Source organism: Chionomys nivalis, chromosome 3 (assembly GCF_950005125.1).
Source record: "Chionomys nivalis chromosome 3, mChiNiv1.1, whole genome shotgun sequence".
NCBI classification, from domain to species: Eukaryota; Metazoa; Chordata; class Mammalia; order Rodentia; family Cricetidae; genus Chionomys; species Chionomys nivalis.
In genome coordinates this window covers 83,974,445-83,998,412 of record NC_080088.1, presented here as the reverse complement: position 1 = coordinate 83,998,412, position 23,968 = coordinate 83,974,445, and the positions used below count along the sequence as shown (strand labels likewise).

General features: G+C 46.8%; 1 protein-coding gene and 1 pseudogene across 4 annotated transcripts in view; one reads left to right on the top strand and one right to left on the bottom strand.

Annotated features, from left to right (window-relative positions):
* The first annotated feature begins 7,574 nt into the window (after positions 1–7,574).
* LOC130871354 (cell division control protein 42 homolog) lies at positions 7,575–14,837 on the top strand (annotated as a pseudogene).
* Katnal1 (katanin catalytic subunit A1 like 1) overlaps positions 10,018–23,968 on the bottom strand; it is a 62,756-nt gene continuing 48,805 nt past the window's right edge. For all 4 annotated transcript variants that reach the window (XM_057764344.1, XM_057764346.1, XM_057764347.1 and 1 more), the window contains exons 10-11: positions 20,801–20,927; positions 10,018–18,178 (exon numbers count right to left, since the gene is read on the bottom strand). In XM_057764344.1, the coding sequence (XP_057620327.1) occupies positions 17,980–18,178; positions 20,801–20,927 (326 nt within the window). In that variant the 3' untranslated portion in view covers positions 10,018–17,979. The remainder of the gene's footprint in view (positions 18,179–20,800; positions 20,928–23,968) is intronic.

Genomic DNA, 23,968 nt, shown 5'->3' with positions numbered 1-23,968 from the left:
GGGACCCCTCGTTTCGCAGGTGTTTGGAGAGCAGTGTCTATGCTGAAGAAAACAGAAAAAGAAAACAAGGCACAACATATACAGATAATTAGATTTACAATCTGGGAACAAAGTCAAAATAAAGATCTCAAATCCATTTTCTCCCTTTCTCTGCAGCCTGGGGGCAACGGGCAAGAGAAATTACCATTAAGTGTGAGTAACGCAAAATAGATTGTGCGAATTCCTATCTGAAATGTGTGAATTTAATATACAACTGTAAATTGGGAAGTGCCTTTTGCGTTCCAAAGTAGGCTAGGTTCACAGGTGGAAAATTTTCTACCCCACTGACAACTCTGGAGACTGGGGAGAGAGAGGGGCAGTGTCAGAGAGCTGGAAAGAGCCCGACACGTGGAGAAGGCTCAGAATCCAACAGCTTGTAAAAGCTATGCGGTGGCAGGGCTGCGTGGCTCTGGGGACGGTGGTCCCCTCCCTCTACATAAGCACAGTGTCCTGATGAGCCCATGGCCAGCCATCCCAAAGTTCCCTTTAAGCCATATCGCAATGAAAGGAAATGATTTCCTGTAGCTGGCCAGGCCCAGCCACGGCCGGACAATGGGTTTAACTCTGAGCTTTCCACCCCAGAGAAGGTCAAATCCAAGACTTTGCTATGGTGACATTTCTGCGGGGAAGTGTCTTAGCTTACAAGGAAGAGACTTTCACGTGCGAGGACAGATTGGCGAGTAAGTACCAGTGATCTTCAGACCCGCGGGGCGGTTGTAGAAGAGGCTGCCTCAGCCCTCACAACCAGAATAACTACTGAGAGGCCTCCATAGCACAAAACCATTGAGACACGGTCAGTAACGTCTGCTGGATGGATGTCCCCTCCCTCTGTAGCCCGTAAGCCGACCGCAGACTTCACATGGCTGGAGTAACCTGTTTCTCACACAAAGCTTTCTCTGTCCTCTTCTAGACGGTCTCCCAGCCACATGCTCACCCATCCAACACAACCAGTATTCTCTGGCTGACATGGCTTCTCTACTACGCCAAGCTGTGAGGGCCGGGGCCAGGTCTCGAGCCGTCAGGGAATCAGTACATCAAACTGATCTTACACAAATCCAAATTATGGACTTACATCAAGATTCAAAGTAGAATAGACGGGAAAATAAGTCCAGGCTCAAGCCTCCAGACTCTTGTGTAACATCCCAGAACTTACACATTAAACTTCCTGGTGAGAGACTTTGGGGAAAGTCCCATGGGACCCGAGACACTCCACTGTCATGCAATGGGACATGTCACTCTAGTGTGCCTCTTAAGCGAAGTACGCAGAAATCAGCCAGATTCTCGTTAAAGGACATGTGCCAGGTCTACAATAAGGAAAAGCGTGATGTCTGTGATCACCCTACCATTCCTCTTTATTGATGCCCTGCTGTGTGCAGCCTGAGGTTCAGGAGAGACTGGGGACCAGGGAGAGCAGATTCTCTCTTCTCGCCTCCTCCTGGCCATTGCTGGGAAAACAGCTCAGCAGAACACGCGTGTGTGCCTGTGGCTGCTGAGACCGTGTGCCTCAGCTGTGAACCACCTCCCTTGAGGAAAGGCCAAGAGCAGTGTGGGATAGCCTAAGTTTTGGCAGGGAACGCGGAGGAGCAGCCACTTAACTCTTGTCCTACAGCTTCTGTGACGGCAAATACAGAGGAGCCCTGGTTTTGACAGCTGCCGAGGCAGTCGTTCATCCACAAGTCCAAGTTCAGCGATAGTCAGTTCGTTATCACATCTGCTTGTTCCAGGCGACAGAGCTGCGAGGTGGTCAGGATGTAGCAGACAGCAGCATGCTGGTTAAGGAGCCCTCCTGGGACTCTGCGCTGGCCTCTGCTCCCCCATGCTGGATGCTCTGGCCTCGTCCACACCAGGACTAGCACACCACAGCCGCGGACTCTTATGAGAGGCCACTGCGGCATCAGAGCCGATAGTCTCCTGCCTGTCGAGCACCTCACTTAACCTCAGCAGAGATATCAGAAATGATGGTTACGTGTATCTCCATTTTCAGGTGAAATAAAAGGCACAGAGAGGGTAAGTCACTTGCCCAAAACCTCACAGCTTGGAAGTGGTGGAGCTGGAGTTAGAATCCAGGTCTGGTTCCAGAGCTGACGTTCTCACGATGCCAGTGCCTCTTGCTCTCTGATGGATGCGATAGACATCTCAAGGAGGAGCAGGGATAGCTCTGCGGACAGGGAGGCAGCCTGCAGAAGACCAAACATCCACACATCCCTTAGACCTTGCCTGCCCAGTCACAGAGTGCATCCCACCATCCTGCTTAAAAACTCCCTTTTTTAACTCCCAGCTACACCCCCACAGTTTGTTATTAGTAAAGGTCTCTGCCACTCTTGGACTCATGAGAGCCAAAGTTACATTTTTAACTTTTAATTACTATGCCTTCGAGATCTGTGAAACAAAAATACCTCTGACCTGCAAGCCCCCTGCCCAAGGACAGAGAGTTCCTGAATGCAGGAGACTGTCGCTTATGGGAGATAACAGCCACATGGTTTCACCCCCCTAAACAAGTTTGTTTGACCCGTCTGCACCATGTGGGTGGGAGGTATGGGAGCAGGAAATATGTCAGGATGTATGCTTGCCCCTGATTGGACCTGATGGGAAATACAATGAATTATGGGTTCAGATTCTTAAACCCTTGCCATACTAGATTCTGGGCTATTTTCTGGGAACCTGGCCATGGACCTGGCCAGAGTCCATCCATAACCTGGCCAGTATTTAATTAAAGCTTGCTTCAAATTCAGCTTTAAACTCTGGTAGTGGTTGGATTCTTGATAGGGGTGATTAACAGAATTCCCTTGAATGACTGCAGGCTAGGCAACCGAAAGCGCCGTTTCTGTTCGCGATCAGCAAAGGCCAGCAAGCACGCGTCTAACGTTCCACGTTGTCACCTTCCCAGGGGACATTCGCACGATATGGAGAAGCACAAACATCAGCACAAGGGTTACCAATTGCTGACTGGTTTCTGAACACTGAAGCAATCTTGATGACATCTCCATGTCCGTCTGGATGTCAGGAGTTTATGATTGTGGAGAAATGGACGTTCAATCAGGAATCAACTTCTCCCAGGTATGGGCTGGAGAGATGGTTCAGAGGTTAAGAGCACTGGCTGCCCTTCCAGACGACTCACATGGCAGCTCACAACCGCCTGCAACTCCAGTTCCAGGGGATTCAACATCCTCCTCTACCCTCTGCAGGCACCAGGCATGCGTATGTTACACAGATATGCAGGTAAAACATGCATACACATAAAACTAAAAATAAATAAAAACAAGAACAAAAATTTTGCCCCGGTCACCCAAAGACAACAAGGACTGGGCTGAAGAAGTCCGGAGCAAGTAACTAGGGGACAGATGCCTAGGATGTCACCTTGACAAGCTGTGGGAGCTTAAATGATAAATCTGTTCCTAATGGCCGCTTGGGAACAGCATGGTGCATACAGGCAGGGACATGGGTCTTTGCTACTCCCCAGCCCACTTCCAGAATGGGCTAGAGGATCTAGCACCAATGTGCTGTGGGGGCGGGGTGTGCATCCAGGGGCTAGCTGGAAGGGTAGCCAGTTTCCTACACCAGATCAGGCAGCTTTATGAAAGGAATTCATTGGAGAGTATTGCTGTGCCTCACACATGGTAGAAGCAGATACTGGTTTGGATTAAACTTTTGCTACACATATAAACGCATCCCCGTACAATAAAATGCGCATCTCAGTTATCTATAATTGATTCTCTTAAAATGAGGAAATAATGATCATTTTAAAAGGAATTTGTCAGACGGAGACTGATGTTGAGAAACATCCCCATTGCTACAGGGTTTTGCTGCCAAAGGCATTGAGTCTCTTGTTAAAACTCTTAATATGGGCAACTTGTATTTGAAGCAATTTTCTGATTTGTTAAAAAAAAAATAAGTTTGAAAGGAAGAGGTTTGGTGGATTTTGCACTGTTAATACAAAACTGCGACCTTCCAATTAACGTGAAGGGACTGAGAAGCTTCAAGAAAAAACTCGAAAGTTAAACAAAAACTCCTGCATAATTAGTGGGCACGGTTCACAATGCAGCTCATTAAGAAGTTGATCTCACACGGAAGTGCGCGCTGAAACAGCTTTCCCGAGAGGGTAAGTGCAGCAAAGACCCTGGGGGAGGGAAGGGTGCAAGAAGACGGCTAGAGGGTGTGGGTGCAAGGCTGGGCAAGGGGAATAGCATGGCAGGTTCCATATAGCCTGCAAGCATAACCACAGCTAACTGCGTGACTTCACGGTGACTAGCCAAGAGGACTCCGATGCTCCTGACACAAGGAAATGCTGGGAAATGTTTCGGACTTAAAATTGCAGCCAGCGATTTCTGTGCGGACCTCTGCACTGCTATAAAACAGCTCTGTGAGCAGTGACAGCTACCGAGGGTAAGGAGGAAAAGCAAAACCAGTGTCCCCAAATTGTTATCCTTCCCTGCCCCCAGAAAAGCCAGTGAAACACATTTAACCTCATGGCTTTCAACACAAATCGTTTGGCATTTTTGTAAAGATTTTGTGCCAATAAGGTTTTCTGCGTTCACAAATCTCATCTTTAAAAGTTCTACATTGGGCTTTTAGATATTTATACAAATGCTGTCAGTTACAAATGTTCTATAAAGTCATCAAAGAGTGGCCAGTGGTAAACGCCTATGTGTGTTGGGTGCTGCGCTGTGTGGGCAAAGCCGGGACCTTGCACTTGAAGACAAGCATCACCTCCAGAGCTACACCACCCCCCCCCCAACTCCAGAGCTACACTCCCCAAGGACTCGCTGTGCAGTCCTGTATTCTTTCCTGGAACTTCCTATGTAGTGCAAGCAAGCCTTGAACTCATGATCCTCTGTCCAGCTCTGAAAGCTCACATCACAGGGGCACACCAAGCATGCCTGGCTACAGCTCACATGCTGGCACCGTCAAAGCTGGGGGCAGACTGTCGTAGGTTAGCGAAGAGGCTGGCATGATGCAGCCCCAGCAGTTAAGGGGAAGAGTGTACTGACAGCCATAGCTGCGAGGAAGGACTAAGTCGCTGACCGGGCTTCTACTGTGTTCTTATACCTTAAATTGTGTGTGTTTCTTTTGTAAAGAAATCACATGGAGCCGGGCAGTGATGGCACACGCCTTTAATCCCAGCACTCGGGAGGCAGAGGCAGGCGAATCTCTGTGAGTTTGAGACCAGCCTGGTCTACAAGAGTTAGTTCCAGGACAGGCTCCAAAACTACAGAGAAACCTTGTCTCAAAAAAACCAAAAAAGAAAAAAAAAAAAACACATGGAAAAAAATACATAGTAGACTGCAAAAGAAAAAAATCTAACTAAGGAAAAGTTGATATTATCTTAGTTTCAACCAAGTGTCTTAGGCTAATTTTTAAATTCGTCTATCACTATAGCTTCCCTGAAATATCAAGATCCCCTTTTGGGGCACAAACTAGTGAGCCTGTGAGAAGTCGAGTTACCCCCAAAAGGCGCAGAAAAGATGCCTCGACCAAATAGATCCTAGGAAACTAGTTATTTCCGGGAGGGAGTTGGGTGTGTTCTTGTGCTAAGTGGATGCACGCAATTCCCTACCAGGCTCTGACAGACAGTACCGCTCCCCAGGTTCGTCTCTGAGTGGTGTCCAGCTGCCTCCAGCAAGCCCCTTTCTTCGTCACTATGCCTCTGCAGATCTTCCCCGAGTCACTGTGGCTTATGACATTCTGTCCAATTAGCTGTCGGCAAGCTGCGGGGCAACGGGAACCCGCTCAACTAAATCTCCAGTGGAAAATATTTCTAAAATACAGATCAGATCAACTATTGCAACTTCACTAAATTGTTAATTTGGTTGAGAATAATATCTTGTAAAAGAAAAAAAAATCTCAGGAAAAGATGAGAATCGAAATCTTGGAATTCACGAACTTAGGCACCGACATGATACTCCTCTCAGATTCCGGGTCATTTTGGATTTCAAAGTTTCTGACGGGATGTGCTCAGTTAGTAAAATCTCTGCAAATGTCCCCAAATCCAAACAACTCCAAACGCTGAAGCACCTTTGGTCCTGAGCATCTCTGGTAAGGGATAGACAACCTACACAGGCAAAACCCAAGTTGACCTATCAGAATTCATGTCGTTTCTTTAGAAGCCAGGATCTCAGGTAATGTAGGCTGGCCTCACTCAGACTTATTTGTAGCTGAGGGTGGCCAGCTTGCCTCCTCTACCTTCTGAATTCCGGGATCTCAGACCTGTTTCCTTGGAGTGTTAGGGAACTAAAACGGGGCTTCAGACATGCTAAGCAAGCGTTCTACCCAGCTGAAGTGAACTGTTTTCTGGTACATGGGACAACGAACACACCCCAGTGTGCGATTGCTGGGTTACACACTCAATGTGTGCGCTTGAACAGTTTACCTCCACTGAGTGTGACAAGGCAGCGAGTGTTCTGGGCCTTCACACGCACATTTTGTACATCCTTTGCTGGCATTTGCTTGGGAAAACAGTGAATGAAGCCGATTCTCACCGTGAAATCAGACTAATTCATTATCGTCAGTCGGGGGCTAGCTTAGATGTCAGGCTTGGCAGCTGCAACGGAACTAAAGCATTGCATCCTCATCCATCATCAGAGGAAAAGTTACAATGAGGGGAAGGATTTTCAAAGCTAGCAGAATTCATGAAAAAGGGTTCTTACGACTTCTTAGAAAACAAACTGCTCTTTAAAAACAACTTTGATGAGTTAAGTGCAGAATGAATGAGAAACATATGGGTTATATTTCCCTAAAGATGCGCGAGAGTTTAAACACTAGAGGGAATGTGTTTGCAAAGTGTGTCTGAGAAGGGTTACAAAATAGATTTCAAAATGCTTGAAAAAGAGCCCGAGGTAGCTGGCAAACCTCAGATGGGGCACAATAGTTCATCTGCCCCTAACTGCATATGAAATGTGAGTACCACAACCCAAGATTTATGTTATAGAAGAGCAGTCATACTGTGGTCAGCTATGTGTGTAAGGAATTATTGAAGATGTGCGAGCTGAGGCCATCTCAAGCATGCAGCACTAAGCTGGGCTGTGGAGCGGAGCGTCGATAGTGCCCCGTAGCTAATGACAACCATACATACAGCCGGAGAATGAGGCTGCACGGCCGAGGGCTGGAGAGCCGTGCCGCCTCCATGATGCTCCAAATGCATTCTTTGAAACTCTCAGGAGGCTTAGTTTATTCCATAAAGCCTTGCAAAAAAAAAAAAAAGAAAGAAAAGAAAAGAAAAAGAAACATCCACCTTCCACCTGCCCTCGGACACAGCGAATGGCAGCAACAGCCCCAGGTGCATTCACATCTCACGACACTGGAGCTCCTGCTTCCCCCACCCCCATCGCTAATATGAAAAGCAACAGGATGTGTTAAGATGGTCTTCTCAAAAAATGTCCTGGTCAAACAGCCCTGCCAGTAGGGGAAGGTGAGCGGTTACGAATCTCAGAAAGCAGGGCAAACTTGGGAAGTACTTATTGTGTATATTTGACTTTGCTCAGAGTAATCCAGAGCCTAACCTGAGCTAGGCTAGGTTCCAATCCTCCTGCACGAGTGCCATGTACCTTCAGCAGGTTGCCCTACAGCCTCCTCGGCTGCAGGAGGCTGAGCAGAAATCTGATGACAATAAACGTGTCTCGAAGAGACTCAGCATTGCAGATGGCATCTTCGGTTCTTCAAGGCCAGTGTCTTGTATTTCTTAACTATTGTCCACCTGAGTCAATCAGCGGGGCATCCCCAATCCAAAATGCTCCAGAATCAGAATGCTAGACAAGATGCCCCAAGCAGAGCCCACTACAGCAAGCCTCATGACAGGGCACGGCTTAAACAAAGGTATAGTAAAAGAACTATAATCTGCAAGATTGCCCCCAGCCTTCATCTATAAAATATGTACAAAACATAGGATCTGGGTTTAGACTTCCATCCCAGACCTAAGATATACACAAATATTCCTAAGTCCCAAAGTGGCCAGACTCTTAAGCACTTCGGGCCCCCAGCACACTGGACAAGGAATACTCGAGCTGTGCATATAGCAAGCACTTTGCTCTCTGACTTGCTGCCTTGCTTTCCACCTTTGGCAGACCGCTTCACAGTGAGAAGCACACATGCATCGGTCCCTAGATCAGAAGATCACTTGAAATCTCTGGCCAGCTTTTCAGCTCAGAGAGAGATGTTTGCGCCGCCACTGGCTCCTAACTTCAGCTCTGAGTGATGTTGAGCCACTTGGCACATCCATAGAAGGTAATATTGGGAGAGGTACGATTGCTTCCTTTCCCACCTGTGTAGGGTGCGGTAGGAGCAAGGGCTGTGAGGAGTGAGAGCTGGAACCAGCCAGGGGAGACAGGGAATCCCCGTTCCTCTGTCTGTTCACTGGAAGGAAGTAGAGGAGGTAAGGGACGAGAGGACCAGGCCATGCTCAGCTTTCTCGGTTTCTTGGTTAACTCCTGGTTTCTCTGGGGAAACCCCAGCAGTGAACACCACTCTGCCCCCAATCTACCTCACAGCTCCAGACTGCTCTGGCCCTCAGCCCTGGACAAAGGTCAAAGGGCTTATGGGGGCGGAGTGGGACAAGCTGGCCCTCCCTGGCCTCTTCTAGTTTGGTATCACTTGCCAGAAGGACAAAAGGTCACTTGTGGTCACAGGAAGTAAACTAAACTGCTTCCAGGTACCTTCCAAGCTGCAAATACGACCCAGTGTGCACATTGTAGTTGCGAGCAAACCCCAGCTTCACGCTTGGTCTACCCAGAGCTCTTCTGGGAACCAAGTGTCTTAGTTTCTTTTCTGTGGCTTTAATTAAAATACTGACAAAAGCCACTTAAAGGAGAAAGGTTGATTCCGGCTTACAGCTCAAAGTACAGACCTTCACAGTAACAGGTTGAGGTGGCAGGAACGCCATGTGACGGGTCACATTGTATCCACAACCAGAACAGTGGACGCTTGCCACTGGCTCTCTCCATCCCAGAGCCCAGGATCCCAGGCAGGGAAGGGACCAGCCCACAGTTAAGGTACAATGTCTCGGACATTCTCAGAGGCTAACCTCAATCTCCACCGTTCCTCATGGGTGTGCCAGAGGCTTGTCCCCTAGGTGACTGCAGATCCTGTCAGGATGGCGATGAACACGAACCACTAGGAAGAATCATAGAGAATCCAGGGAAGAGAGACAACACAGCTCACACACCAGAATTCCCCTCTTCCCTGTCCCCAGACAGCTTGTACTCATCCGCCATGATTCTCAGTGGAGGAAGAGAGGCCACTCATGTGCTACAGAGCGGTAGCAATATTTGGAAAACAAATGTCAAAAAGGTGTTTGGAGCCCATAATTCTGTACCACGAAGAAAATCAAAAAATTAAATCTCTTACTTCGGAACCTAGAGCAACAGTGTGTTATGTCTAGGCTCCAATTAAATCTCATTAAAATTACTGGGTGGGGGTTGTAGAGATGACTCAGCGGTGAAGAGCCCTGGTTGCTCTCCCAGAGAACTTAGTTTCCAATTCTCTGCACCCACATGATGGCACACAACCATCCATAACTCCAGTTTCAGGAGATCCAACACCCTCTTCTGGTCTCTGCAGGAGTGTATGAATGTAATACACATACAGAAACGCAGACAAAACTCTTTACATAAAAATAAAATAGTAGTTTTAAAATTAATGAGCATATGAAAAGATGCTCAACATCGGTTGTGATTGGGAACAAGAAATTAAAGCAACTATTACACACTCACCATAATGGTGAAATCCAAACCACCACCACCACCACTGGTAAGGGTTTGGAGCAAGGGGGTCACACATCCTCTGCTAGTACACATGCAAGATGGTCTTGGCCACACAGGAAGACAGTGCTGTCGTTTCTTATGAAACTTCTCTTAGGATGCTCAGGGAGCACAGCTGGAGGTATTGACTAGAAGGAGTTGAAGAATTTAGTACCACCTTACACAACCCCTCCCCCCACCACCGCACATGAACACTGTAAATATGAAGCATGGTTTACAGCCATTTTATTCATAATTGCAGAAGTTAGAAGTCACTGAGACATCTTTCGGTACAAACAGAGAAAAGTTAAAGGTGCAACTGATTCGCGGGTGATGCACAGAAGTCTGAAAAGCTACGTATTCTGGTTCAAAGTCTGAGATCTGGAAAAGGCGAAACTACGGAGACAGGAGTATGGCTCAAGGGCCTGGGAGGTGGCGGGGAAAATGCGCAGAGAAATGATTGTCCATGAAACAGTTTTGGTAGGTGCGTGCATTGTACTCTTGTCAAAATCCGTAACTCTACGCAGAGCGAAGCCCACTGCAAGCTATGGACTTCCACGCCAGAGCAGTTTCAGTGCAGCATGGTAGTCAAGAAGAGCTAGGGTATTGGTGAGCGAGGAGGGGCTCGAACCATGTCTGCTCCCGTTTTCCTAAAAGGTCTCTAAAAACTAAAGTCCAATAATTCAGGAAATGGCTTTTGGGGTGTCATCAAACAAGACTCACGATCTAGAAAATTCACCATACAGAACGTCCATTATGCAACAGCATCACATAAATATTTATTAAAATAGTTAATTGGAAAACTACACACATTACTAACTACATCAACCTTAAATTTATTAGTACATTTCACAGAAAACAAAATATCAAGTGGCCAAACATGTGACTTCCTGAGGAAAGTCCAAACAAAGGTCACTGTCAGCTGGGGGGAGTATGCTGTCCCTGTAGCAGCAGGAAGCCCATGTCCCATCCACAGCAAGCCACATGAGACGCCACCGACAGCCAGCTCTGTAAACGTTTATCCCGACATCACAGCTCACACCCAAACATAGCAGACAGCAACGCGGAAAGTGGAGGAAGCAGCATTTAAAGAGATGACTGAGAAACCTCTTTTATTCATTAGTTTCAAATACTGGATGACAAACACTGGAACCAAAATCTTAGTGGCACACCTCCAAGCCATTCTGATACGTAGGGGTCCCGTGGACACTGTGTCCACACAGTGGCCACCGAGGACAATGAATGCTCACCAGTCACACGGCCGTGTGAGCAGGAGGGTTTTCCTAAAGTCTGAAGGTTTCAGAGGGTGGACAGGGGTACTTCAGGGCTCCAGATGTTTAAGATCAGCATGTGGATTTGGATTTGCAGAAATCTGAGAAGCTAGCAGAGCATGACCTGTGTGTGGATCTGCTCCGTAGGATGAGATACACTCAAAGAAAGAAGCCGGTCCCTCAAGGGGAGAAGCAACCTCTAGGCTTCACAGAAGGGTCATTTGGAGAACCTGGCTTTGCCAGAGGAGGAATGGCAAAATGTGTTTAAAAACAAAATTCAAGTTAAACTGGGTATGTGGCACACACCTTTAACCCCAACACTTGGAAGACAGAGGCAGGAGGATCTCTGTGAGTTCAAGGCCCGCCTGGTCTACATTGTGGTTCCAGGACAGCCAGTGCTACATGGCGAGATCTTGCCTCAAAATAATAAATAATAATTTTAAAAATTTTTAAAAATTAAAATTCTAGTTTAAAATTTGAAAGTTAACAGGAGGAGGCCAGAGCAGCAGAGAAGATGGTGCCTGAAAAAACAGACCTGCAGGGAGAGGGAGACTAAGTGGAGAGACTGAGCCCTTGGCTCCCTCCCGAGGGCGAGCATGCTCGGCCCACTGAGGGTGGGGGAGCAGGCTTTGCGTTCGCCCGTTCATAGCAGAAATCCCTGCATCGATCCCCATGTGGTGCCAACCGTACCAATCCCATGCCACTACTGATAAGCCAATATTTAGGTTTTAGGTTTTGTTTTTAGTTTTCTCAAGGCCTGAGAAAAGCAAAGCAAAAATAATTTTGTAGCATCATCTTAATATAGTTTTATTAACAAGGCACCTGAAATGAGAAATATCATCAAAATTAGAGCTTTCAGAGGAAAAAAACTAATAAAAATTCAAAGAATTACTATTAAGTAAATATGCAAAAATATATTATCATACAGATTTAATTTTTTACTCAGTTTCATGTTAAGAAACAATATCAAAAGCAAACAATCCAAAAATTAAATAAATAAGTATGAAAAGCCTAAATTAAAATTATAAATAAGTAAACATGTAGTAATTCAAACAAAGTAGAAAACTACAAAATAATTGGTGAAGATGAGAATTAAATAGTAAGGTTTCATAGTCTATCCTGATGTGTCCTTCAACTGTGTCTTCCTGCTTCTGTTGTGACCGACTCCAAGAGTCACATAAATGTCATGTGCACCACAAATTTAATATCATACATTCAAAACATTAAGAGACAAAACAAAGATACAAAAAAGTTGGAATATTCCTGATTCTTTCTTCATACCGAGTTAAATGACCTTTACTTGGAAAAGGTCACATCCCACCTACCATTTTACACCAAAGCACGGGGCACACTGTAGAGTGACCTATATTTAATAACATAACAGTGGAAATGCATCATTATGGGGAAAAAAAGACTGAAGAAGACAGCACTAGGGAAGCCAAAGCCAGACGCACTGTGCAAATGACTTGAGCAGCTCTTCACTTCCACCACAAGTGGATGAGGAAGGGGAGGTCAGCTTGTCTATGCTCGGGCAGATTCGGGGTCCTGCGGTGCATGACCTTAGTTGCCTCAGCCCTAAGGAGACCACTCATTCCTACAGAGTCACGACACGGAAAGACACACGAGCAACAGGCAACACTGTGAGCTGGCCTTGTGTGAACCTTCCCGGACAGCTGCTGGTTTTAGAGCCCGCGCACTTGCCCGCCTTCTTCTGGGTGCTGCCCCACCCCCTCCACTCTCTGAGCTGTCTGGAGGTTAAACAGCTATTTGAGGAAACTGTGACACAGGTGCTCCTGGGACGCCCATGGCAGGGGCCCTGCAGTGTCTGAGGCTTTCTGGTAACAGAAGTCAGAGCCCAGTGTGTCTGGGTCACCGCTGAAAGGGCTGTGATGTCACTGCATTTCCAGGCTGGAGCTTTCCAAGCCATTTGTCTGGGGCAATTCACCAATATTAATTTACTTTCTTTAAAAAAAAAAAGAATTATGGAAGCAAAACATTACAGCAAACACATTGCATGGGCACATCTTATCATAATTACATGTGTAACTGTGGCATGGGAAAATGAAAATGGGTGCACTGCAATAGATCTTTAATTCCTTTCTACTATTTAGAACTTTTCATTTTAAAACAAATCAAAGGCCAAAGAGGAGAGAGGAAAGTCTTTTTGTATATTCTCTTTCCCAAACACAGAGATCACTGTGTCTCTCCATTCATGAGCGAAACTGTGCTTTAGCCGCAGAAGCCAGGAGTGACAGTTATCAAAATAAAATGTCCAGCCAGAGCTTCACTGTCTGAAGCAGCTTTGCAAGCTGCACAGCCTCCATCCACTGTCCTGTGCACAGAGAGTGACCAGCACAGTGTGCTCAAGAAGGGACTGTCCATGGCTCCCGTGAAGGAATCCTACACACACCAGTCACTGCGCTGTGGCCCCCCAAATGCTCCTGCTTTCAAAGGACAGAACCAACCACCTCTGCTGGGATAACACATCTGCCTTACAACTGAGAAGCAAACAAAGGTCTCCTGCAGCCAAGACAGGGATGAGAGACATCTGGAGGGGCCTGTGCCAGACCCTTCCAAGGGTTTAAGCCATGCAAAGCCGTCCATTGACAGCAAAAAGGGACAGGAGAGCTGTAGAGACATCTGACTCACCCACCTAACTCAGCTGCAGCAAACACCACCTACCCTAGGATGGATGCGCAAATGCTGCGTGGAATTATATGAAGGATTAAGAAAAATTAGATTGATGCAAAGGGAAGTAATGCAAAATCCAGAAAAGGCTACTGACCGGGGTTACAGAGAGGTCTCTTTGTGTTTGTTTTGTTTATTTGTTTATGAACAACACTATTAGATGGTGATGGTTTGCAAGAGAATTTGAGTGGGGTTATTTACTTCTGTTTGTTTTTGGAGATAAGGCCTTGCTATGCCGCGCAGGCTGGATTCAGACTACATGTATGTTAGTGTGCCTGGGGCACGGAAGTCAGATGTGCCGCATTTTCACTACCCATTCATCGGCTGGAGGACATTGGGTCTTTCCATTTCCTTGTGATTCTCCTGCCTTGCCTTCCACGTTAGCTGCTCATTTAAAACGTTTATAAATTATCTGGAGAGTGCTGCCAATGCCCTGATGGAGAAGCTGAGGTCAACATCTAATTTGAAATATTAAAAGTAGACACAAAACTATTTCCACAGCACAGATACTAAGTGTGTTGTTGCCGGTGATGGTGCTGATGATAGAACATGCCTCCTGATAGCTTATACAACAAAGTCTCCACTGGAGCAGGTCCAGCTGTTTCGACAGCTGTGCAGTCACAGTTAGGACTGGTAGAGAGCCATGTGCTCTAGGACTTTTTGATACTGCAGGGCAAGCGGATTATGATAGACTGTGACGGCTGAGTCACCCACAGACAGACATTTTTCTAGTATGTTTTCCAGTGGTTTCTCCGTCCTCATTTGAAAATGTGAAAGAAAAGCAGGGGCCTGAGATAGCTCACGACTGTCCAAAGACTCCTTTCATGCTTGTTGGAACCCAAACTGATCTCAGAGATGACCCCTCTACTATTGGGAAACTTGCCAGGAACCCACAGAAGCCTATCACTGAGGGACTGCTGAAGATCTGGCCCGGGATTGGAAGGCTGTAAGCGAAGGCTCCGCCCTCACACGGAAAGGCCTAAGGAACTGCGGGTGGAGCATTCTTGGCTGTCCTGCAGCCTCAGGACTGCGGGTGTGTGCGGCCACGCCAGGCCTCTCCAGAGCCTTTCCACACAGCCGCTGCTGTCATCACACTAACGGCAATGTCTAATCAAACTAAGGGTTAAAAATCAAAAGTCATTTCTGCAATAATGACAGACGCCCTGCACCTCCCCACACGCACTCACGTTGAGACAAGGCCCTTTGGTATGCCCCCTTCCAGCGAGTTAATTTTGAATAATTGTGTATTGTCTGAAAAGTGATGAGTGCAGGTTTTTGTTTCCTTGTTTTTTAAAAACAACAACAAAATCCCACCACCGTTTTGTTTTGTTTGAAGGCAAGGCATGTCTGTGCTGACTGTGACGGACTAATCTGGTTGCCCTGCTTCTCCCTGGTTCCATTTTGGAGAGTTATCTGGGGCATCTTAGGAACCTCCTTACCCCCAGCCCTTCTCTCCTTTTGGAGTGTGCATGGGGTTCTTAGTCTTGTTTTTTCAAAGCTGTTAACCAGTGGACAGCACTTAAGGAGGAAGACAGGTTATTCCCACATTCTACAAATGTGTCCCCCCACCCCCGAGCTCTTAGGAAGGCACTTAGAAATGCCTCGTTTAGTAACATGCTCCTTGGAAGCCGCCGTTTCTCTCCACCCTTGAGTGGATCGGACTTGGGGGAAACTCACAAAGGTGGATGGAGGCTGTCCTGCCCCCGTTCTAGGATGCACCACGTGTGTGACTGTGACCTTCAAGGGTGTTTGTTTGCCGTTTGCTGATTTGGGGATGGGTTCCTTCTTTCATTGATAAATGAAAAAGCGCATTGCACCTTTTGAAGTACACTGAATGGATCAAGTTACTAATTTAAAAAAAAAAAAAAGTTCTTTTGTCCCTCAGTCATTTTCTTATCATTTTAGCCCAGATTCACAGTCACTGTAGTGTTCCTAGATTCAGCTGAAGTGCTGGGCGTAGGCTTCCCTAAGGGATGGTGCTAGAGGCCATGATACTGACAACTGCCATCTTCCTGCAGGTGATGCGGTCACAGGCCTGCTTCAATAAGATGCTATGACATGTGGGCCAGGGAGCATACTTAACCAACATGGAGACTGGTCAGGCTATTATCTTTTTTTCTTCCTATGCCTATGAGGAACCCTTGAACAACTGGCTGGAGCTCTCTCATTCAAGAAAAAAAAAAAAAGCAAGAATCTCATAACTCTTCAGAAGTGTTAATAGATTTTATCAGATTATTTTGTTTGCAGGTTCCAATTTTTAAAAATGTTTAGGTGGCCTACTCCTTCTGAAGTCCTAACTGTGTGGATTCATCAGCGCTGAACCAATGCTTCCTTGTGTCTCACTTCTTTGTAGAGAAATTCTTTTCAGATGACATTAAACAAACAAAACTATTCGCAAGCCAATAAATAAATAAATAGATAGATAAATAAATAAATAACCTGGGGTGGGGCTGGAGTCCCAGCTGCTCACAAAGCTGAAACAGGAAGATCATCTGAGCCCAAGAGCGGAAGAGCAGCTCAGACAACCACGTGAGACCCTTCCTCAAGATACACAAGTAAGCGCAAGTTTGCTCTTCTCTCTCTCATCCTAACTCTTCAATAATTAGTCCCATCATGATAAGATCATGGCTTCCGATTTGAAATGCATAATGGGTGTCTCAGAAGAAAGAGGACACTTTCTAAGAATGAGATGAACCCAGGAGCTCGGAGAGTCAGATTTAGATTACTGAAAAGAACACAACAGGTTTGAGTAAGGAAAAGAGATCAAATATCTTAAGCATCACAGTGAGAGATTCTGAAAGTGCCTATAGGATGTACATAGTTTTAAAATAGTAGGCTTGAGAATCAAGATTTCAGGATGTCATCACAGACACGCTTTTTAAGTTGACTCTGAAAGCATGGATTGCCTGATGATCAAATGAATGGACATAATTAATTACAGAGAATCAGCATGAGGACCGAGGGCTTGACTGGAACCATGCAGCTCCCTTTCTGGGATCTTCCTACTGTCTAATTGCACATCTAATGAGCATGTCGGATTTCTATTCTAATACACAGGTTCTTAGAAGGAAAACTTTCTATTTATTGAGTATTGTTCACTGTTTTTAATGAGTATTGTATACTGTTTGCAAAACAAGCTGTCTGAGAACCATAAGAGGTTTTATTTGTGGGGCTGGGGAGATGGCTCAGCCATTAAGAGCACTGAGTGCTTTTGAAGAGGACCTGGGTTCTATTCCCACCATCCTTATGGTGACTCCCAACTCCCTGTAACTTCAATTCCAGGGGATCCAATGCCTTCTTCTGGCCTCCTCGGGAACTACAACACATGTAGTAAACAGACATACGAACTGTCAAAATACTAGCATAGGAAAGAAAAAGAAATGTTTGCTTTGCATTGGCCTAGAGGCTAGGCTTGTTTAGAACTCAGGGTACTTATCTTAAACACGAAAGTCAAACTCAACAAAAAAGCAGTGTTGGAAGTGAGAAGAAACAGTCGTTCTATTGATTTGAGCATACGGAAAGAAAAGCAAGAACTCTGGACAGTAGGGTGAAGACGCACTGCTAACAAAGTAAGATTCTTCCCATCTTCCCAAATGACGTAGGAGAGGCACTAGCAAAAAATGACTAAACGCCAGGGGAAAAATCATAGATCACAGACTATTCCTTGATAGACAGAAGGCAGCAGCTAAGAAGAACCGGCAGAGAAGTGAAAATGCTAACTACAGACTAGATCCTAACAGTAAGTATTAAGTTCTACAGATTTAAAATTCATTATTTCTTTCAGAATTTACTATCTATCATTCTCAAAATGACAATTAATAAATCTGACAGAAACCGAGTTTTGCTCTGTGTGTGTGTGTGTGTGTGTGTGTGTGTGCACTCGCACCTGGTTCACATATGTGTCTTTTATGATCGGAGAACATAGAACTGGAAAAACAGACAATGAATGCAAGTAAGCAAGAACATTTGCCAAGGCTCTGTTAGCAGGCCCTCCAGCGCAGCCCCACCCATCAGCCCCGCCCACCGGCTTGCGAGCTCTATGGCCTGAGGACGAGGTTTGTTAGCTGGAAGCCAGCAGATTACAGACATCTCATTTCTCAACTGCCTTTCTCTGTAGCTCTAGATATTTTGCTTTGCTTTGGCGTTTAAGTGAAATTTTCTCTGATGAAAAATTCCAGATTTTTTTTTTAAATTTAAGGAATTTCTTCACACTTTATAGGCAAAAATACCAGGAATGAAAGAGCTGACAAAAATCACGCAGATCCAAATTCAACCATCCACTTCTCATACTTCTCCAAGTCTGCAGCGGAGACAGACTTGGCAATTTTCTTCAGCGCCAGCTCAAAGTCCCCCCTGGTGACAGGCATCTGCAGCTCCTCCTTGGACAGGGCCCTGATCTCTTCTGGACTCAAGCCGCTGATGCGCCGCCTCATTGCCATCAGAGACGCGTCCCTGGAACCAGGCAGAGCAGTCAGTAGCTGGACCCGCATGTGCTATCAACACGTCTAGCTATTACAAAGTTATGACAAACGTGCCAAGGGCTATTGTATATGTATGTGCTCTTAGGATGCCACTCAGAAAGTTACCCTTCGTCCTGAAATTTCAGAAGAGGTTAAAAACTCATACATAGCTGGGGAGGTGGCTCGGTTGGAACTGCTGGCTATGTAAGCACAAAGGACCAGGGGTTCAATTCCCACCTCACCCTCCAAAATGCTGGGTATATTGGCACATGCTGGTAGTCTTAGGGTTGAGAAGGTGAAAACAGATTTCTATAGGACTTGTTGGCTAGCTAGCCTAGCCTACTTGACAAACCTCAGGCCACTGAGAGACTCTGTCTCAAAGAAAGGGGGGGGGGCAGGTGGCCACATTTAGTCCTAGTAACCAGGAGGCAGAAGCAGGAAGACCTTTGATGGAGGAGTTACTTTCATTTAATAAAGAAACTGCCTTGGCCCATTTATAGGCCAGCCCTTAGGTGGGTGGAGTAAACAGAACAGAATGCTGGGAGAAAGAAGCCCAGTAAGGAGTCGCCATGATTCTTTCACTCCAGACAGACGCAGGTTAAGATCTTTCCTGGTAAGCCAGCTCGTGGTGCTACACAAAATATTAAAAATGGGTTAAGATCAATATGTAAGAGCTAGCCAATAAGAGGCTGGAACTAATGGGCCAGGCAGTGATTAAAAAAATACAGTTTCCGTGTAATTATTTCGGGTAAAGCTAGCCATGTGGGCAGCCGGGTGGAGGAACATAGCCCCACAGCTCTTATTACAACAGACCTTTACGAGTTTGGGGCTAGCCTGGTTTACATAGCCAGCGAGAGATACACAGTGAGACCCTGCAAAAAAAAGAAAAAGCAAAAGAAACCCATAGATACCATACACAGAAAACCAGTGGCCAGCGCCTGAGAAACAAAGCCCAAGATTGACATCTGACCTCCAACATGCGTGTACACACATGTGCACAGGTATCTGGACACATCCACGTCCCTGCACGCGCGCACACACACACACACACACACACACACACACACACACACGATAGGAAGAGGTGAATTTATCACAGAAGCCTGGGGCAAACTCAGCTAGCACTCAGTCCTCTTTATTCTCTGTGCCTCAAAAACAGCCAGGAAGTTTAGGAAGAGGAAGTCCAATTTTGGAATCCAGAGCTGCATACTGGAATGAGCATATGGCTAATGTGAAAATAATTCGAGCTGTGTGAGTCAGTCCACAGCGCGAGCAGCAGGAGTGAAAGGCGGGGCATGCGCATATCCACACACTGGAGAGTGTTCCCTACATGGGATGTTTGTGGGAAGCCGGCAGGAGAAACTCGGGCATCTGACTTCATTCAGCCCCTTTGCCCAACTATAAATAAAAAGGAAGGTTTAGAAGAAGCGGCTAAGTTCTCATCAAGACCTACTTGGAAGGACAAGCCAGCCACACCTTCAGGATTGCCAGGGTTTTACTGGAGACTGTGAAAACGATAGTGGGCGTTGGGCCTTTGGACTCAGACACACCTAGAAAAACACTAGCAGAAAACATGGGAAAAACAGGCACCAACGCTTCCAGGGAAAACTGCTGAGACCAATTACGCAGACTTCTCCATATAAGAACAAAAAATTCTCTTTATCGGGTGATGTGTCTAAAACTTATGAAACCCTAAAATGAAAGGGAAAGAAAACGTGTGTTTCCTCCACCAATGAAACGGGTCAACTTCATTCATCTGCATGTGATCCAAATCTGCCCGATAAAGCACACAAATTGCCTCCAGCAGAATAGCTGGGCTCCAGCCTAGAGTTAACTAGCCAGAGGCTGCTCGGCTGTTATTGCCAAGTAAGACACAGCGATTCTCGGGATAATCAAAAGTCTAAGTGAGGAGCGATGCTGGAGCTCACCTGGGTAGAGAGCACTTGCCCGGCATGTACAACACCCTGTGTTTGTGTCCAGCACCACAAGGGGGAAAATCCCAAGCCCTAAGTGAGCGTCTGTAATCCTAGCACTCCTGAGACAGAGGCAGGAGGACCATGAATTTACACTCTGGACAAGAGGATCTGGTATCAAGAGCAGAAGAGAGCAAAAATCATCATACTATGAACCTGACTGTCTAACAACCAACGAAGGCATGTGTCAAGGGGACAACTTCTGTATAGTATTAGGTGGATGCAGGTTTCCAGGGCTGACCATTTGGCACTAGATAACTATCTGGTGGCTGCACCATGGGGAAGACGATTTCTCCTGCTCTTAGTATTCCTTTGCCTACAGTTCCTTGTCTAGGGTTGAGGCCTCCTGAGCTTGGCCACCTCCCTATCAGCATGTCTACTGTTAGATAGTTCACGTTTGGGCAGTCACTGGGGAAGAAGAGGAAAAGGAGAATGATGTAATTATATGATAACCTTTTTTTTTTTTTTTTTTTTTTTGTAGAAGAAAGTAAAGCTCGTTAAAAAGAAGAAGCTAGTGCACCAGCGGGAAAGCCTCTCAAGAGAAGGGGCTACTGCCTTCTGTCTGGGACTATTCCACTGACCTAGAGACTAGCTGTTCTATAAAACTAAAGCTGACGCAGTCACAGGTCACAAAGACACACCTGCAGACGTTAGTTATGTCGGCACCGGAATAGCCCTCAATCTTGTCCGCGATGTCCTCCAGGCGAATGTCAGGATCCAGCTCCACCTCCCGAAGGCTGATCTTCAGAAGCTCGGCTCTTCCTTTTGCTGTTGGAAGACAAAATGGTTTGTGTAAATTTACAGATCATTTTGCTGAGGAATCACATACAACATCCAGGTCAAGAGAAGAAGAAGAGTCAAAGACGGTGAGTCCCCAGCTCTCCGGATAGTCCCCCAGTGCTCCAGATAGTCCCCCAGTGCTCCTGATAGTCCTCCAGTACTCCAGATAGTCCCCCAGTGCTCCGGATAGTCCCCAGCTCTCTGGACAGTCCCCCAGTGTTCCAGATAGTCCCCCAGATCTCCAGATAGTCCCCCAGTGCTCTGGATAGTCCCCCAGTGCTCCGGATAGTCCCCCAGTGCTCCCGACAGTCCCCCAGTGCTCCCGACAGTCCCCCAGTGCTCCAGATAGTCCCCCAGCACTTGGATCTGCCGCACAATGCAGAGGCATTCTCCTCTCTATGCCACCACTGAGAACTGCAGGGACTTCATTCCCATTACAGATCCAAGGCCTGCTATGTGAACTGAAGACCTGAACTCTCCATGACAGACAAACACTGTATTCAAACGCCAGAACAGCTTCTGAGTAAAGCATGGCGCACGCGGGGGGGGGGGCGGGGGGGGGCAGCTCAGCAGTCTAGAGCACTGGCTGCTCTTGCAGAAGAATTGAGTTCAGTTCCCAGCACCCACAGGGGGCTCACACCATCTGTAACTATCTCCAGTTCCGGGGATCTGACACCATATTCTGGGCTCCATAGACACTGCATGCATGTGGTATAATACCTTCTGACAAAATACTATACACATAAAATTCATTTTACAATTGAAAACGATTTGGCCTACTTTATCAAATACAACTGAACGAAGTAACTCCTATAAGCGGCTCGGCTCACATGTTAGGATGACAGATTTATGGAACCCTCGTCAGTGGGTCCGAAAGGCTCCTAGGACTTAGCAGTGAGCACAAACAGCTCATTAGTGAAGTTGCTACTTAGAAAGTTAGTCCAGCGCCACTTGCTGCCACCACGGTTTCCTCCCAGTGCTGGTGCTGATGGGGCTGCCTACTGAGCTACTTGGCATTTTACTGCCGCACTTGGTGGCGGACCTGCTTGAACAAGGCGCTATGACAGACCATAACAGGTTTGCCTTGGTCTCTGTTCCCTAAGACACAAAAGAAATTTAATTTTCCTCAACTGTTATTTTAATCCACTGGTTGCTAGCAGCACCGCTCTAGCTTCTTATTTCTCCCCTCCACGGACACTTGTGAATTGCGAGCTGGATGCAGGTAACATCATACCCACACATTCATGAGCAGCATCTCCTGAGAACAAAAACAGATCCATATTCTTCATTAACTCAGAAAGACAGCAGCAGGACCTAAGCAGTAGCTGAAGCACAACTCAAGGTGACTGCCCCTGTCTGCCCGGCCTGGTGGCTGCTAACTGTCGCACCCTGCACTCACACCCTGTCTCATTCGCGTCTCCCATTCAAGTCAGACCCTACAAGTCTGTTTTGTTAGTTTTAACTTTCATGACACAATTCTTTCCCCGATTCAGAACATCAAAGCATGCCCACGAATGTTTGAAGAGGTCTGTTTACAGAATCTCGTGGCAGATTCTACAACACGAATGCATATGGGAAGAACCAAGCACCACCAAGATGTTCTAGAGGAACAGCAAGGTGGGAGAATAGCTGCTAACAGTTTATAAGACGGCCTGAAAAGCCACAGTTTCTGCCAGTGGGATGCTGTGGAGACAAACACATCAGTGGACAGAAACAGGAGTGAGGGGGACATCAGACTCCGGGTTATAACAGGTGGGTCAGGCAATACGGAACTGGGGTCCTGAAGGAGGAGGCAGAACTGGGAGGCAGAACTGAGGTCCTGAAGGAGGAGGCAGAACCGGGGTCCTGAAGGAAGAGGCAGAACCGGGGTCCTGAAGGAGGGGGCAGAACCAGGGTCCTGAAGAAAGGAGGCAGAACTGAGGTCCTGAAGGCTCATTCCAGCAAGTCTACTCAGTCAATGAGCTTGGATTTGTAGGAGACAGGAGTGAGAGATGAGGATCCCAACACTGATCTCGTGCACAGCACGCCTGCACACAGGTCTACATGCATGCCACACGTGACACACACACGACACACAACAAAGGTGTGGAGGAAAAGATAATGCTTGAATAATTAGTCCTAATTATCACAAGAACCATGTCCCCAAATATTCTTTTTTTTTTTTTTTTTTTTTTGGTTTTTCGAGACAGGGTTTCTCTGTGGTTTTGGAGCCTGTCCTGGAACTAGCTCTTGTAGACCAGGCTGGTCTCAAACTCACAGAGATCCGCCTGCCTCTGCCTCCCAAGTGCTGGGATTAAAGGCGTGTGCCACCACCGCCCGGCGTCCCCAAATATTCTTACGCTGAAGTCCTAACTCCAGGTCCTTTGGAATATGGCTGCACTTGGTGACAGAGGTTTTTAAAAAGATACACTGAGGTCACATGAGTCTGCCCTAACCCAGTATCACCAATGTTCTCATTAAAAGGTTAGGACACACACGTATTCAGGAGGAAGGCCATGTGTTGACACCAGGGGAGGATGGCATCTACCAGGCAAAGAGAGGGGCCTCAGAGTGAAAGATGCCTACACAGCCCTGATCCTAAGGAATCAGAGCCCTTTCTCCTCACTTGCTCAGGTGACAGCAGCCTTGCTGGAGAGCCGCTGTGCTCTGTACTCCTGAGGACAGTGGCTTCTGCTCCTCTCCTAGAGACTCGACAGCCACCTTAGAAGGAAACTCTGTTTTCCCTTGGCTCCACAGATGGCCCATGGCTAGGACAGGATGAGAAGGTCTGGCATCCTGTGTCTGTCTGTCCTCCTGGCTGGCTTCCCCTCTGGGCAGATTCCACTCACCCTGCACAGAAGCAGGTTGATTTCTAGAAAAATATTTTATCTGGAACCATAATTCAGGGTTAATCTGACTGAGGCGCCTAGCCTCTCATCTCTTCAAGGTAAAGGCACACTGACCATCAATGGAAGGAGGAAGGTGGCACCTGTGCTCTGGATGGCCTCTGCCTGTGCCCAGGAGGAGCGTGGATGCTCCTCTCTCCTTTG